The 15,673-nt window shown below is 58.0% G+C and overlaps 1 protein-coding gene across 4 annotated transcripts in view; it reads left to right on the plus strand.

Moving 5' to 3' along the window:
• Positions 1-15,673, plus strand: part of LOC122392846 (unc-112-related protein-like) — a 46,511-nt gene that overhangs the window by 21,747 nt on the left and 9,091 nt on the right. For 2 of the 4 annotated variants that reach the window (XM_043388167.1, XM_043388168.1), the window contains exons 3-5: positions 6,045-6,275; positions 8,566-8,792; positions 13,312-13,401. In XM_043388167.1, coding sequence (XP_043244102.1) covers positions 6,045-6,275; positions 8,566-8,792; positions 13,312-13,401 — 548 coding nt within the window. The remainder of the gene's footprint in view (positions 1-6,044; positions 6,276-8,565; positions 8,793-13,311; positions 13,402-15,673) is intronic. The other 2 variants (XM_043388169.1, XM_043388170.1) reach the window with 1 other exon arrangement.

Here is a 15,673-nt window from a genome sequence, read left to right on the forward strand (position 1 = left end):
ACGTCCCGCTCGGCGGCCACCGAGGCGGTGCCGGTGTGCGGTCGCTGGAGCTGTTTGTGAACAGGGCGGGGCGCGGTCCGAGTCCTGGGAGAGACCTGCCGGGACCACAGACTAACCTGACACCGCTGGGAGTGGGCCGCCCGGAGGTCCGCAGTGGACGAGAGGGCGGCTATGTGTCTGAGGTGGGCGGGCGCTGCCTATTGGGTCACGCCAAATGGTCTTCCTCTCGGCTGGTGGGCCCACTCTCTCCACATTATAATTATGGTCATGGACTTCATGACAGCTTCGATGTGATACGTTGAGTTATTTCTCCAATTCCACTAAAATGAGTTTCATGGTATTCAGCGCATCTATTAGCTACTTTGCCTTCTGATGAATGGTTGTTTGGCTCCTAGTTCGCAGAATATTTAAGGCTGGCGTGTGCTGTATGAAATGGAGGGAGAGACTTAGACTGAGAGGCTACGGATGTCATCCGGCGTCTTATCTCCGCTGTCCATTTCCTCTGTGCCCACCGACCGCTGTCTGTAAGGTTCTAGTACGAAAACCCAGCTCCGGCTTGCCCAGTCCATGACGTCGCGTTCTATGACGGGTGCACGACCCAGGCGCGCCTCCAGAACCGCCGCTGAGGGCCCTCCAATGCGGCGGCATCTTTTTGTCGACTGCCGGCCGCTATTGTGCGACCCGGTGTTTTGCGCCGTCGGGCGGGCCGCGCTGGGCTGGCCCTATCCGGTGCGCTGTGCTGGCTGTGGACACTGCTGCAGGCTGGCACACAAAGCGGCGCTCTCCACCGCCCGCCCCCGCCCCCGCCCCCACCCCCGCCTCAGTGGCGACAGCCACAGCCTGCTGACGGCCCAATGACACGGCGAGTCGACGGAGAAAGGCCGAGACGAAATTCCCGGGGCCCAATGATGCCGGATGAAAGCGCTTCGTTTGTGTAGCCGTGTGCTGTGCCGGCGCAGACGTGAGCGTACTCTGATATCACTGTTTAGCTGTCACGATTAGAAAAGGCACTGATTGGCTGTCATTGGCAGAAAAAGAACGGAAAGTGAAAGGAGAGGAAGTGTTGACACGGCTGTTGCTCAGTCTTTGCCAGGAGCACACTCCAGGGTAGTTTGTATGCCCCGCTATCGCGGCTTGGCTATCAGAATCGTGTGGCCCCGAACCCCGCCTGTTCCCGGTGAAGGTGACAGTGTTCCTTTGAGGGCCGGCTGGCGGCCTTTCTCCGTGGGAGAGCGCCGGCCCTGGTGACCCCGTAACCCCTGTGACCTGCGGGTCCCGCCGGCTGACCGCCGTGTCACGCCCCACACCGGCCGGCACGTGAGGCGGTCTGTAACACGTCGCTGACCACGAGCTCAACAAGCCCAGTCGACTCCTATTATGAACACGGGATCAGCGACGACATCGACAAACTCACGAATAGCTAGTGGGAGCAGCTGGCGATCGATGTTTGACGGCTAACGGCTCCAGCCGCCCGGCCTTTCACCGTGCGTGTGCGTGTGTGTGGGGGCGAGCCAGGTCTCTGTAATGGCGAGATCGCTTACACGCGCGATATACAATCGGCGCTGAAGGTGGGAGGGTGGGCGGCCCGTAAATGGCCCGATGGTCGGCGATCACGAAGGCTGGAGGCAGCTCGGGGATCACATTACCATCAGACGCAGCTGGTCTAGCACAAAAGGCGAACATTTTCTCACCATGTGCTTATAAACAGGAGATAACAGGAGATATCGCATTTGCATTAGACTTTGGTAAAATCTAGAGCTCATTTTTCCACTTCCCTAGCTCATTTATTTATTTTTTCTTTTGTAGTATAGCGTAATGTGATGTGCTCCTTTGCTACGGTAGTTCGTGAGGTGATATTTTAGGCCGGCTTTCCAGTACTTCCATCTTGAGCTAGTTCAGTGTCTTCCCCGCCCGTGACACCAATCTATGGCGAGGGCAGACCTTGTGGTTATCCACAGAGCCCATCAGCATTGGCCCTGCTGAGGGCGCCATTCGAGCCGCTCGTAACCGATAGGCCAGGTGTCTGCGGCTCGTCTGATGGCCAAATAAACACGGCACCGTGACCTCGGGTCGCCGAGCTGTGGCCGGGCTGCGGCGGAGCTGTATCGAGCAGTGGAAGCTGGCGCAGAGCCAGCCCATTGCCTAGCTATGCCAGTCCTGTATCCAGTTGTGATAGCTGGTGCAGAGCTGCGGCAGCTGATGCAGGATTTGATGTGGTGGTTACTGGTTCCATCTAGATCTCTGGCAGCTCAGTATCACTTTAATGGTGTGAATGAGGTGTCCCAGTCTTATATCTAGCTGTGCCAGCCTTCTAACGAGTTGTGCCTGTCCTGTAACGAGCTGTGCCAGCCCTTTATCGAGCCGGGCCAGACATATATCGAGCTGTACCACCTTTTGCAAAGCTTTGGCAGCCAGTCTGTTCGTGGCTTTATGATTGCAATCAGTGACAGACGACGCAGCCATCGACGCGGCATCTGTGATCTGGTATCGGGTACCCAAAACGGTCGCGACTTCCATCCGTTTCCTGGAAGGCTGACCTGACCAGTCCCGTGGCCGGTTTTTCGCTGCCTGGCCACTGCTTTGTCGGCACCGGCTCGGTGTGCATGTGGCCGAAAACACAACAGGATCTAATTAGGCTAATGAGCATTATGATACCATTTGTTGGCCGGTGTGCTCGTGCAGAACCCAGACCGGCTTGTGTGACCTGACCGGCCTCTGTGACCCGTGGGGCCAGTCTGGCCCGACGGCCTGTGTGACCTGAACGGCCTATGTAACCTGTGATGATCGGCGGCACTGGGGTCGGCTATGGCCGGGTCGCTGGATTAATCAGAAGAGCGCCGCGCTGTGCCGGCCTGACGGATGAGCGAGGAGGCGGCCGCGGCGGCCGTACGGATGGTATCTGCTCGGCTGTGGCGGCGCCGCCCTGCCCCGGTACGACCGCTCGGGCCGGGTCCACCCCTGCGCGCAGCTCTCACCGATCCCGGGCGGCCGGCGACTCTCGCCACGCTGGGCCCACCAGGCAGACAGCTGCAGAGGGGCCGATGAAGTTCTCCCAGACCGCGCTGGCCGGAGGTTTATATTCCCAGATGAGATATCCCAGGGGAGATAGTGTCGGGCCTTGGCGTAGCCGCCCCGCCGCCGACCGCCGACCGCCATAGCTAGGTCAAACGCTGGGAGGTAGGCGGTGGGATGGGAGTTCATCGTCCAGCGATTTGATGCTTACATAAGTTCCATGAACACCCACAGCTTTTGAAAAACGAAACGCTGACAAAACAGAAACGTATCGAATAACGAGCAGTTTCAAGTACGAACGGTTCTGCAAGTATAAAGTTGCTGGTTGCAGCTGTTTTGTTAATCTCATTTTCGCTATCTTCTGTGATCAACAACAGCGCATGGCATCATCTATTGATTTCTAAACCCAACGAATTATCCAGGAATGGAATCTTAAACCTGCCAGGGAGCGCCCAGTGAGTGTCTGGCTGTCCGTCCGTCGCTCCTTATGGTATTGAAATTTGAAAACCGCATCGAGAAATAATCTTGTGACAACCATCATCCAGCGACCTTAACTGAGTCCTCTAATACAGTTAACAAACCCACCGATAACGACACCATCCGGATCTGTCTCGTCCGATTGCCCCCGGCCGAGTGGGCCGTCGAATCAATTAGCCTCCGTAGTCGATGATTAAACCTGACCGAACAATGCAGCCATAAACGAGCCGCCACCACAGTGAGCAGCGCGGTCTCGACGTGGTTACGTGACCTCCGGCTGTTTATTGAGCGGCTATGGATGCGGTCGTAAAGCCTTGAAACATTAACTGTACTGACATCCAAATACGTACTGCGCACATCGGATCCAACAACAAAGGCTTCCAGGGTCAACTTAATCATAGGACATGATAAAGATCAAATGAAGCTGGCGAATTTGGCGAATGTGCTGTGCGGCTTTGTATTTCCACGACGTCAGCGACACTGCGGTTGTCTTGCTGAGTGCATGCATGACATCGCAAACCGTCTCGGAATGTGAAGCGTGGCATCCTTCACGATCAAACAGTCGAGCGCGTCCTTTGATCCGCCGGCTGAGTGTACTCGGGCTCGGGTGGGTGGGTGCTGTGTCTGACGGCTCGCGTCTGGCGCGCCCACACCTGTCCGTCAGAGAGTGGGGGCGGGTGGGCTCCGCGGGCCACCGGCCGCACACTGAGCCGGTCTGACCCGGCTCCGGCCGACAGCTTCTGGCCGAGCTGGACCTGGACTTGGCAGCCGCAGAGATGTCAGATGTATTTGGGGAAGCTGCCCAGAGCAGCGAGCAGGATGGCGGCTCTGCTCCAGTCCGTCTCGTCCAACCGCCTCCCTGCTGGTTTCAGTAGTTCTGCAGCAGCGGGGGTCGCTTCTGAGCAGGTCGGCTCCCAGTTAGCGCGTCTGGCAGCAGCACTCAGGCGTGCTGCTCTGGCGCCCGGCAGCGAACGCGCCGCCGCGCCGGCCGGCCGCGGCAGCTGGCTGTCCAATTAGAGGTGCGCGGTGGTGGATGGTGCGGGGCTGTTCCGTGTTCAGTGGACCCGCGAGCAGCCAGGTGTATGCTGTTTTAGATATAGAGTTAGATGGGGTTCTTCGAGATCCCAGTTTGTAGAGCTAACTATAGAAGCCGATAACTGATCCTGGCAAAGAGGCCATCAGCAGGCATATTTGTGTTCTCTGCTCATGTTGTTTGGCTTGGTCGCCCGTTTCAAAATGTCATCCGAGCCAGCCTTATCTGCAAACTCTGCTGTATATCCCACAGGGACTTTATTGAATTCCTGTTGACATTGGGCACCACACTGTTTGCCAAATGGTGGCCATTCCGTTGCAGCGAGATTTCGAAATCACTATGGAGACTTTGGAGAGAGAAGTGCGCAATTGGTAGAGGCCAGGCGACGCCCGATGGACAGGCTCTCCTGAGCCCTGCCGGTTTATGGCCGGGCGTTCTGTCGGGTTGGCGGGCCGCCCCATGAGCGGAGGGCTGTCCTCAGTTGGCGCGGCTCCGAGTGTGTCGACCCAGACAGTTTGTCAGACACTGGGGCGTCCCGTCTGGCCTGACCGGCAGCCAGTTGACCGGCAGAGGTCAATGACAAGGTCCTGTCGGTCGGCGAGTGGCTGCTGTCGGCAGTGGGGTGTCGACGCCCCTCCGTGGGTCCCGGCACGTTGGCGGCGCCCGGAGCCAGCGAGCCCGGCCCGGCCGACGGTCTATCTTTGGACGCCGTCCGGCCCGCTGTCGGCTGTCCTCGGGGCGCCTCCTCCCGCCGCAGAGCAGTCGCCCCTCTCTCCGTCCCCCACTGCTCTCTCCTCAGATCGTGTCTGATTTATTTGTGTGTTGTGACTCGCTCTGTCGGACTGGCGGTAATGCGCGCGCCGTATGCGTCGGACGCCAGACTGTGGATAGACTCAGATTGATTCCGATCCACCGCCGCAGAGTTATGAGTACCGCTGATGGGCGCCATTCATTACCACACTGCGGCTGTTTGCGTTACGAGCAGGCGCCGGGTGCCGAGTGAGTCTGCGCCTCTTTCGTCGATTGCTGAGTTATCTCTTACAGACGTCCTTCGCCCAGCCAGGCGCCGCTGCCATATACATAATGCAGCGTCGCCCATACGTTTTACGGGTTTGGTAGGCCGCAGACGGCAATGACCATGTATGGCAGCGCTCCGCGGCTTCCAGATCATGTTAGCTGCGGGTGGAGGGCAGGGGTGAAATTGGGCTGACTCGGATACGGATAGCCGGCTTCCGCGGCGTGCTTTTTGACTGGCTCATTCGGCTTCTGTTACGGCACGACATAAACGATCTCTTTTTACGCAACCGGCATTCCAAAAACGGTATCTCCTTACGCAGCGCGACCGATGATATCGCTGATTGGGTGCCACCAACTTTGGCCAACTTTCGACATCATTCGTCAGCCGTCTGAGTCCAAAAAGTCGCGCTCGTCTGTCGACCGGCGTGTTTTGTGAGTCTGCTGTACCCAGCGCTGTGTTTTTGACTGCAGTGTCTGACGGATTGTCTCCCCTGTCTGTTTGCAGAGGGCCATGACTGGTCGGACCACGCGCTGTTCTGGCCCGACCGGAACCAGTGGCTGCTGCGCACAAAGTCCACGCTGGACCAATACAGCGTGGATGCCGAGGCCACGCTTACATTCACCCCCATGCACAAAACGCTGCGCGTGCAGTTGCCCGACCTGCGCCACCTTGACTGCCGCGTTGACTTTAGCGCCAAGTGCTTCAACGCCGTCATCGATGTCTGCAAAGAGCTCGGTGAGTGGAGAGGGTTAACCTTTATGGGATGGATTCTCAGCAGTGGCGATAAGCTTTGTTTCTGGCAAGCGTCATAGGAAGTTTTTCCAGGGATGGTCTAGTCCTGATGTCAGTTCATGGGATTTCAGCCAATATCAATAGATGCTAGATGTTGCTGTTGACATTGGCCATCAGCCCTTAGCAAAACCTAACTATCACGGTGGTTCAGTTCTTCTGAATGCTTGAGACGAGGTGTTAGTATCACTGATGTTAGTTGTCGGACTTTCGTCCCCGTCTTGAGTTGAGATGTTAGTTTCACAACGTTTCGGCCAGTTACTTCTCCGGCCGTCGTCAGGTGTTCTTTGGCCCTTAGAAGGACCTGGATGTTGGTGGCGTTGCGCCGTACGCGTCATACCGTTCGAAAGCTCCTGTAGTCAGCGGGAATCGAACTCGGGTTTCCCCGGTGATAGTCCACGGTTCTAACCACTCCACTATCGAGGCAGACATCGTTATGGAGCTGGAAACTTGGTGTCATTTATCCCCCAGATGTTTTTGTGATTTCCTTAGTAGTGGGAGCCATATTGGGCTGATGTCAACGCTTGGCTTGCTGATGGGGTTGCTAGCCAGCGCCATGTGTGCGGCTTCCTTGATTTTTCTGATTTTCCAGTGTGGCTCCTTGTCGATGATGGTTGTATCATCCCAAGCAGGTCTGTGATCTCCTTCAGACCATGCATGCTCCGCCACACCGGATTTCAGTGTTTCGCCTCGGATGGTGGCCTTCCTGTGTTCTTCGAGCCTGACCGCCAGTGGGCGGCCAGTATATACGACATCCCGTGCAGCTGCGGCAGGTCATACAAGGGCGAGACTGGCCGCCCACTGGCGGTCAGGCTCGAAGAACACAGGAAGGCCACCATCCGAGGCGAAACACTGAAATCCGGTGTGGCGGAGCATGCATGGTCTGAAGGAGATCACAGGAAAATCACAAGGAGGGTCACAGGAAATCACAGACCTGCTTGGGATGATACCACCATCATCGACAAGGAGCCACACTGGAAAATCAGAAAAATCAAGGAAGCCGCACACATGGCGCTGGCTAGCAACCCCATCAGCAAGCCAAGCGTTGACATCAGCCCAATATGGCTCCCACTACTAAGGAAATCACAAAAACATCTGGGGGATAAATGACACCAAGTTTCCAGCTCCATAACGATGTCTGCCTCGATAGTGGAGTGGTTAGAACCGTGGACTATCACCGGGGAAACCCGAGTTCGATTCCCGCTGACTACAGGAGCTTTCGAACGGTATGACGCGTACGGCGCAACGCCACCAACATCCAGGTCCTTCTAAGGGCCAAAGAACACCTGACGACGGCCGGAGAAGTAACTGGCCGAAACGTTGTGAAACTAACATCTCAACTCAAGACGGGGACGAAAGTCCGACAACTAACATCAGTGATATCACGGTGGTTCGTTTCAAGCCCGCGTTTGCGTCTGTTGCCTTACGGCCGTGCTGTTTTGCGGCTGATTGGTGGCTGACGTCCGCGGTGAATCCGGAACAGATGTCTCACCTGCCCCTTCCCGTCAGCCGCTGCGGCGCGCTGGCAGCCGGGTTAGCCATAGGTCACAGATTGTGCAACCGCGTGCAGTCCCAGCAGACCTGAAACGAGTCAGCTGTTTATGAATCCCATTTCCTGTTTTACCTCGACCGACAAGCCGTATATTAGCATCTTAACGGACGAAATTAGCGTCATACCTCGCCCGCACACGCGTTTCGTGCCCCAAATTGACGCTGTGATTCCCAGTCAGGCGTGAAAGCGCCGCCACTCTTTTGATGCGGCTGTTGACCTGGAAGCAAAAACAAGCAGCGCTTCGTTGAATGAATTTCACAGCGTTTTTAAACTTCAGGTGTCTTTGACCAGAGGAAATTCCGCATTGGCAGTCACGCCTGACTAGATCGCGGGCCGATTATGTAAACAACTGCGGCTGACTCAGACCCGTCTGCTACCTTCTGGGAGCTCTTTGTGGGCTGTTCGTGACTGTGGTCTCTCGGGTCATGTGAGTGCCGGATGTGTGTTTAGCAGCTGTCTGGGAGACTATTTGACACGCCGCTGACGCTGTATGGTGGTTTCGAAGTACGCTGTGCCCTGTCAATGGCTGTAGAAAATGACATCTTCGTCTTCCATGCTATGTTTGACGGCTGAAATGACAGCTGTTTGACAAATCTGTCCCATTGCAAGAGTCATTTGTTTGGAATTTAATGAATAGTCCTAGACAGCAGTTCCTAAGTTAATTATGTCCGCTCGTGCCCGCAGGAATCCGCCACCCTGAGGAGCTGTCGTTCGCCAAGCCGCTGGAGGCGCAGCACCTCAAATACAACTACCAGTCGCACGCGGCGGTCAAGTCTCAGCGCGGGGACAGTCTGCCGGCCGACACCAACACGTTCATCTCCAAGAACGGCTCGGCACACAGCAGCAACAACAGCCTGGACGGTCCGGGCACTCCGCGGCGGCTGCACTCGTCCGGAGGGCACCTGAACACGGTCAGTGGGGGTGTGTGAGGGAGGGGAACAGTTGACACATTTCGCCGATGACGCCGCTCCCCGCTCCACCGCTGGTGTGCTGAAAGGCTGAACACCGCTTTCATTGTCGAGCTAGCGAGTGGGAAAATGCTGCAGCCTTTTGCTGCTGCTGTTTCTTGCTTCTGTTGTAGACTCTAACCCGTGGGTTTGATGGGTCACGACGTCAGATGAGTTTTGGGAGGTTCCCTCCGCTTCAGTTGACGTCAGGCTTTGCTGTGTGTGGGATAAAAGTGCTTCTGAATCACACCATTGAGCTGTCAGCGTACAGTGGTCGCAGCCGAGATCTGACCACCAAAGCCCGATTTGGCGAGCGATCTGACAGCGATGCACACTTGCAGGCGCTCTCAGATACCAGACAGGCGCCACCAGGTCGCTGCTTGCAGGCTTCTGCCTTCAGCGATCTCTGGCCTCAATGATCGCCAGCGCGTATGACAGCGGCCTGTTCCGATGGCATCTGTATGCGTGCGGAAGGCTGCGGACACTGCTTTAACGCACGTGACTAGAATGAGGATCACTCTGAAACGTGTCAGAACGCAGCGGCAAGAAAAATCACTGGAAGCGGCCTTGATGCGGTGAATCATGCCCGCTGGCTGGAGTACCTGGCTCCAGTTCGGAAACGCACCGGAGTGATTCAGCGATGAATCGGATTTGCACCCCAGCCCGCCGCTGGAAGAGACATGGCTTGATAAACAGTCGCCGCCTTCAGTGTTTATTGAGGTTTGCGGGTCCAAACGGTCCGAGGCGGATTCCATGGCCGTAACTCATGGTGCTATGCTAAAGCGACTGCAAAGTCATAGATACAAGTCACGAATGCCATCCTGGCACCCGACCGTTTCATTAAATAACATACCTTCCCGTTAATGATAGAACAAGAACTATGTTTGCTATTTTACACCCTCCCATGCTAAATTCACATCTTTTTATAGAAAGCCAAGCCCGGCAGTCGTGACATTTTCTCTTGGTAATGCCACCAGAAGTTTAATAAGCACAAGCACAAATGCATCGTCAGTATCCGCCTGACGTGAAGTTGTGTCCATTTCCACATCCGTGAGCTTGTACTTCGTATGACAACATAAACACAATCCTTCTCCATTGTCCATTAGCACATTCCTTCGACTTAATTTGTTAATCTGGCGTCCTCCGTGACCAATTCTGCTGGTCCACAACCAACAATGCAATGGGCCGTGACGCCCGTGACTGTCTCTGCCCGCTGTCGCCTCTCTACGAACGCTTGTAGTTTGTACCCTGTCTCGTTCTTACCCCGACTCCAGACCTCGGCCACTACATAGGCCGACCGGCCTTGCCGACGCTGGCAGACGCGGCGTTTGTTCTGGCCCGGACAGCTCTGGCGCGCCCTTAAATTTGTCACCAGGTCATCAGTGTCGCTCGGCGAGGCGCCAGACGCCGGGCCGACTGCGGCGCCTGTCGGGCGGCGACATGACCTGAGCGCGACATGGCACAACATACGGCCGGCAGCGCGGACAAAACACGCCCGATGGGCCGCTGTCGGGAGGCTGTGCAGTGGAGTGTTATTTCCTGTGGCTGGCGACGGACAGACGGTCGGTCCCGCCCAGTGCGGGGGCTATCGCAGCGCTGGTGTCAACACCGCCACCTGGCCTGGCGTCCGATACCGGGTATCGCCTCAGGGGATTATAGTGCCCCACGCCAGTGCAGGGGCGGAGCCCCCACACACCAGTAGAGAGGAGGGGCCCCGGGCCCCACACCAATGCAGTGCAGAGCAGGGGCTCACTGAGGGACAGCACGGAGAGGCCCCACATCAGTGCAGAGCAGGGGCCCACTAAGGGGATAGCAGGGAGGGGAAGTCCGACGGAGGCCCAGCCACTAACTCAAACAGAGGGAGGCCGGTGGACGGCGGTACCTCAGCGCCGAATGGTGCCACTCTCGACACTTTGCAATGGCCCGACGCCGCGTTGCAGAGGGGTTTCTGTCCCACCGGTGCACCGGGATCGTGTGGCACCACCCCGATGTCTGGTCACGACTGTGGTTGGTCGGCGTCACGATCGGGTGGCGGTCCGTGACGTGACGCTCTGACGTCACGAACGTCACTGGCCAGCGTGACGGGCGTCACAGACCGGCGTCAGAGGCCGCTACCGGTCAGGGCTTAGCGTGGACACCCGTGCCTCATACATCAACTCCTTGAGACTTGCCTTATATCGGATAGCCTTTGAAGGCTGTCAGCGTAAGTGCACTTGACGTGCCCCGCTCTGTTTTGTGTAAGTGGGACAAGTCGTCAGTGCTCTAGGGCGGGGTTGTCGAGTCGCTGTATCTGATTTCATCAGCGCTCGACACTGAGTCGAGGACACAGGTCAGTGTCGTGACGTCATCTGTTGATCAGTATGGGGATTGCGTCAGGATGCAGCTGTCCCTTTTCTCCGACCGCGACTGACCCCCTGGGCACCTGTGTCGCTTAGCAGCAGTGACGAACATATGCTTGACGTCTGGCCAAGCCCGGGCCGGTAGCCGTCCGAATTAGACCGCAGGGTATCGGCCTGTGGCCGTCCACTTATCGCTGTGATGGACAGACGGCAGGTGGCATCCCGATCCGCCCTCCGCCCCCTACTCCCTCTGCTCTCCGCCCTCCCCCGCCCGGCACCATCCTCCGCCACAAACACCGGTATAACCCAGCCTTCCTCGCTGTTCAAACCCACGAGTTGTGGTCACCAGACCTGTCCTGTCGCCCGACTCCGTCAGCAGAATAGCCGGTCGCCTCGCGCCCCCGACCGACCCCTCTGCAGAGCTCAGCATGTGGGCACTCTGGGTCGTGTCGGGCCGATGTAGGTGCTGTGTCGTGTAGTGTTGTGTCGTGCAGGGGTGTCGATTGTCTCCACCTGCCTTTGTGAGGCTCCGAGAACAGGCCTGCGTCGTTGCAGGCCAGGTCGTGGGCCGTGGGCCCGTGGCATTCATGTCAAACCGATGGCGGAAGTAGGGGGGAGGGGTAGGAGGTCACTCGTTGAATTTGATGCTGCTGAATTGAGAGCATGGTGTGCGCAGTGAATAGCTCAGCGCTGCTTAGTGCGCGGATCATATAGCACTGCACAAAGCAGCTCAGCGGCCCTACGCAGCATGCTGACGCCGCTGGTCGCAGTGGCCAGCCTGGTAGCGCCAGTGAGTCCCGGCCCGTCGCGTTGCCGTATGGCGCGGTGCCGCCCGGGCCCGGAACGCTCCGGGACGGCGCAGTTGGGGCCGCACCGGCCGCTCCGGTTGCATGGGGCCGGGCTGCCGAGTGTGGAATGTAACCCAGACAGCGGGGCACGACCCGGTCGGCTGCGGTTCGGCGTGTGAGCTGCGCTCGGGGGCGGCACCACCGCGGCCTTTGGTTAGGGGTCGGCGGCTCGGATGCACCCCACTTTGCGGCGCGATTTCACCCAGTTCTCAGCGCGGCTGATGCGGCGTGATACGCGATGCAACCCCGCTGGTTCCAGCACCCAAGCCGTGATCGGTGGGGATATGTCGTCATAAGTCATGGAACTCGGTTTCTCCTGTTGCAAATGGCACTGTTCAATGCTCATCTACTCGGCTGTTTAGTAAGGTTGATGCGCATTTCACTTCAGGAAAGACACTTGGCTGAATGCATGTCATTGCGCAACATGTTTACCTGTCTGTGTGAAAGTTTCTGCTTCCCCCGCATTTGCGGCGTGCCGCGGCGATGACGTGAGTGCCGACCTCGCTGGCAGCCGTCTTTGTCTCGATCGCTGCTGAGTTTGGCGAGCGAACGCCGCTGTAATCATGAAGCGTGACGTCAGCTCGGGGCACGCCCTAAAACGTCGGTGATCCATCATTCACTTTGCCTGCGGTCGAAGCTGCCGGGTGGCACTGGTTTCGCCGCTCTGGCGTCGGCCGCCTCTGCTCTCAGGGTGGGCTCGGGCCTCTGAGGCCGCCTCTGGCACGGGGACGCTCTGCCAGGTCGGTGGTTCCGGGAAAACCCCGGCCGACCGGCCGGCAGGCCGCTGCTGCTTCCATTTGCATCAGCCCGGGCTGCTGCAAGGGCGGTGCCTCGGTCCGCTGGCGAGTGACGCCAGCTGTAAACAGGCCTGGCCTTGGACGGCGGTCGCCGCCGCGGCCAGTGGGGAGCGGGGAGCGTCCATTGCGATAATTACACTGCACACTGTGGTAGTGTTGCATGACCAGTGTTTGATGACTGTTTGCTGTTTGTTCTGTGTGTTGTTTGATTTGTTTTGCCATTAAATTTCCTTTCTTTTCGCTTGCTGACCATGATGTTGCCTGATTTTTCTTTTTGCGCCTACTTTTTCATTGAGTTATTAGTATTTGCAGATGGAGTCGCTAATCTCATTTCGCGGACGTTAAATAAACATGCTGCTCCTTGCAGAAAGCGTCCTCCTTGTCTGTAATTCATCACTGTGTTGTGCAGCTGTGTGCGCCTGTGTGTGTGTGTGTGTGTTAGCCGTGTAGGGTGGCCGTGATGATGTCATCCGGTGACGCCACCGCGCGCTGCCAGCAGCGGCCACTGCCCTCGCCAACAGCCGTGCCGAGCCCGCCCTGGGACCACAGCCTGCCCTCGACACCACGGTCGCCGTTCGCGCCCACCGGAGTAGGTAGCCTAGCCGCCGGCCGCCACTGGCCGTGCCTGTCCGCTTCTGCGCCGGGAGGACGCCGTGCTTGTTTTGGGCGGCGCACGTGCTGCGCGTGTTTGGGGTTCGCTGTCGGGTGGTCGGCGCTGGCGACCCGTGCGGGGTGGTCCGCAGCGGCGCTGAATGCGGGCGGCACGCTCGTGCTCTCCGCCCCGCTGCGGCCGACGGGTGGCTTTGTCCGGCTGTGATGGGCGACTCTTGAGTCGTTGCGGGTGTGCCGTCTCTACGTTCGTCCGTCGTCCATGTCTTCGTCTCCGTGTCGGCGCTGCAGCAGTTGCTGACTGGTCGTCCGTCGTCGCCGTTCCATCCAGTATGCGCCGCGCTGCACCACCTGTTTACGTTTGTCGCATGGGGGACGACTTGGGGCCGTCATTTGTCGCATGGAGCCCCTCGGGCCTCGGGGCCGTGCAGGGTTGAAGGTGAACCCGGTCATTGCCCCCATCCTCCAGAGTCTCAGCTTATGGATTTCCCGCTTCCAGGCAGTCGCAGTCTCGCGTAAAGCTACAGGGTTTCTGGAGCATGCTCGCTGTTCCCAGATCAGCTTCTCAGCCGTCTTAGTGAGCGGCTGAGCTCTCATAACGCCTGGTCCTGCCATGGTTCCGTAGGACGCCGGAGGATGGCGTTACATGGGTGGTTTATTTTGTCAACAGAGCAGCCACCCTTATAGTTATGGCGCAGCTGCAACCTGAGCCTTGTGTTTGATTAGGCTAATGCTGTACACCAGGGGCAGTGCGGAGAACACGCCAGCTCGGCTTATGTAATTAGCTCTGATCAGGAGGGCCGGATGACGGGCGTCTGGGATGGGCTCCGTCACGGCAGACATCTGGCCAAAACGGGCCACTGCATGCGTAACGTCACAGCCGCGCCCGTGTGATGTTTATATCTCGCAAAGGTCGCGGGGAGTCTGTTTGAAGTGACGCAAAAACGGGTCTAAAGCTCAGGGTCGCTGCAGGAGCTGTTTCCGGCGCGGTGTGGAACCCCTCCTGCCCCGCCCCGCCTGATGGCGGTACCGGTGGAGGAGCGGGGTCGGCGGCCGCGGCTCACTAAGCCCATTGTGGACGCGGTGCCGGCCTGTTTATTGGTGTGCCCCAGATCTATTCGCCGCCGGCGTCACCGGGCCCATCGGCGGCTAACGGCGGCGACGACGGCAGGGTGACCCGACGGACGGATGGGTGCAACGCTCCGGGCGGGGAATCGGGTCGCGCTGCACTGGGGACGTAAAGGGGTAATATACACCGGTCTTGGGCGGGGGGGGGGGTCAGTGCACTGAGGCAGAAAAGGGGGGATATGCATCGATCTGGGGCTGAAAAGTGAGCTCTGAAAATCTTGGGCACTCTGAACTTTGGTAAGAAGTATGTGCCTAAACACATCGCTCCTGGGCAGAAACAAATGGGAAATATCGATCCGAGCCATGGAATGGGGCACCTGAAGTGTCTGCGGCAAAGATCAGGATGGACACCGTTCCGGGCAAAAAAAAAGCGGATAAACAACTGCTGATAAACCCAATGTATGATGGGAGCCGGTAGTGAGGAAGTGCGGTCAAACTAATTTTGTCCATTCTTATTTTCCCACTTATGATCTGATGGAAGGTCGAGTGGCTAATTTTCATACCCTCCCTTTGATGTAATGATAGTGAAGTAAATAATGAAAATGTTCTCAAATTACAGCTCCAGTATGCCCCAGTCATGGTGATTTTCTCGCGGGCCCACTTACCTTTTACGGCACATTAACATGCGCGGCGGCGGGCTGACCGATCAGCCGGCTCGGGGTCGTTATTGAGGCATTAGCGTGCCGACCGGCGCTCTCTGCCAGTCCCGCTGGCCCGGCGCGTTCGGCCGTCATCACCGGGCGGCGGCGGCGGCGGCACCTGTGATTGATGCCGGTCGCCGTGACCGCGGTCCGGTCCGCACACCCCTGGCGCCCCCGTCCGCTGAATTATTCATCCGACTTCAATGGGCGTCGAATGGACGATAGGCGGTGCGCCAGTGGACAGGGGCTTAGAGCGTCGAGGTCGATCTGCTCTAGCAACAGCGGGTGGAGCGCCAACTGATCTGCGTTGGTAACCAGCCTCCATGGATCGACGGTCGACGGGCCAGTTTGGCGTCCACGTGACTGTTGGCTGAGAGCGTCGGTTCGTGATGCGTGTGGGCGCGCAACACCTGAGGGCGGCGAATGACCGAACGCTCTCCGGCTCGCTAGGAGCTCCATGGTTCTCGGCGGTAACGGGTTGTC

Source organism: Amphibalanus amphitrite, unplaced genomic scaffold (assembly GCF_019059575.1).
Source record: "Amphibalanus amphitrite isolate SeventyFive unplaced genomic scaffold, NRLGWU_Aamphi_draft 000503F_arrow, whole genome shotgun sequence".
In the NCBI taxonomy this organism is placed as follows: Eukaryota; Metazoa; Arthropoda; class Thecostraca; order Balanomorpha; family Balanidae; genus Amphibalanus; species Amphibalanus amphitrite.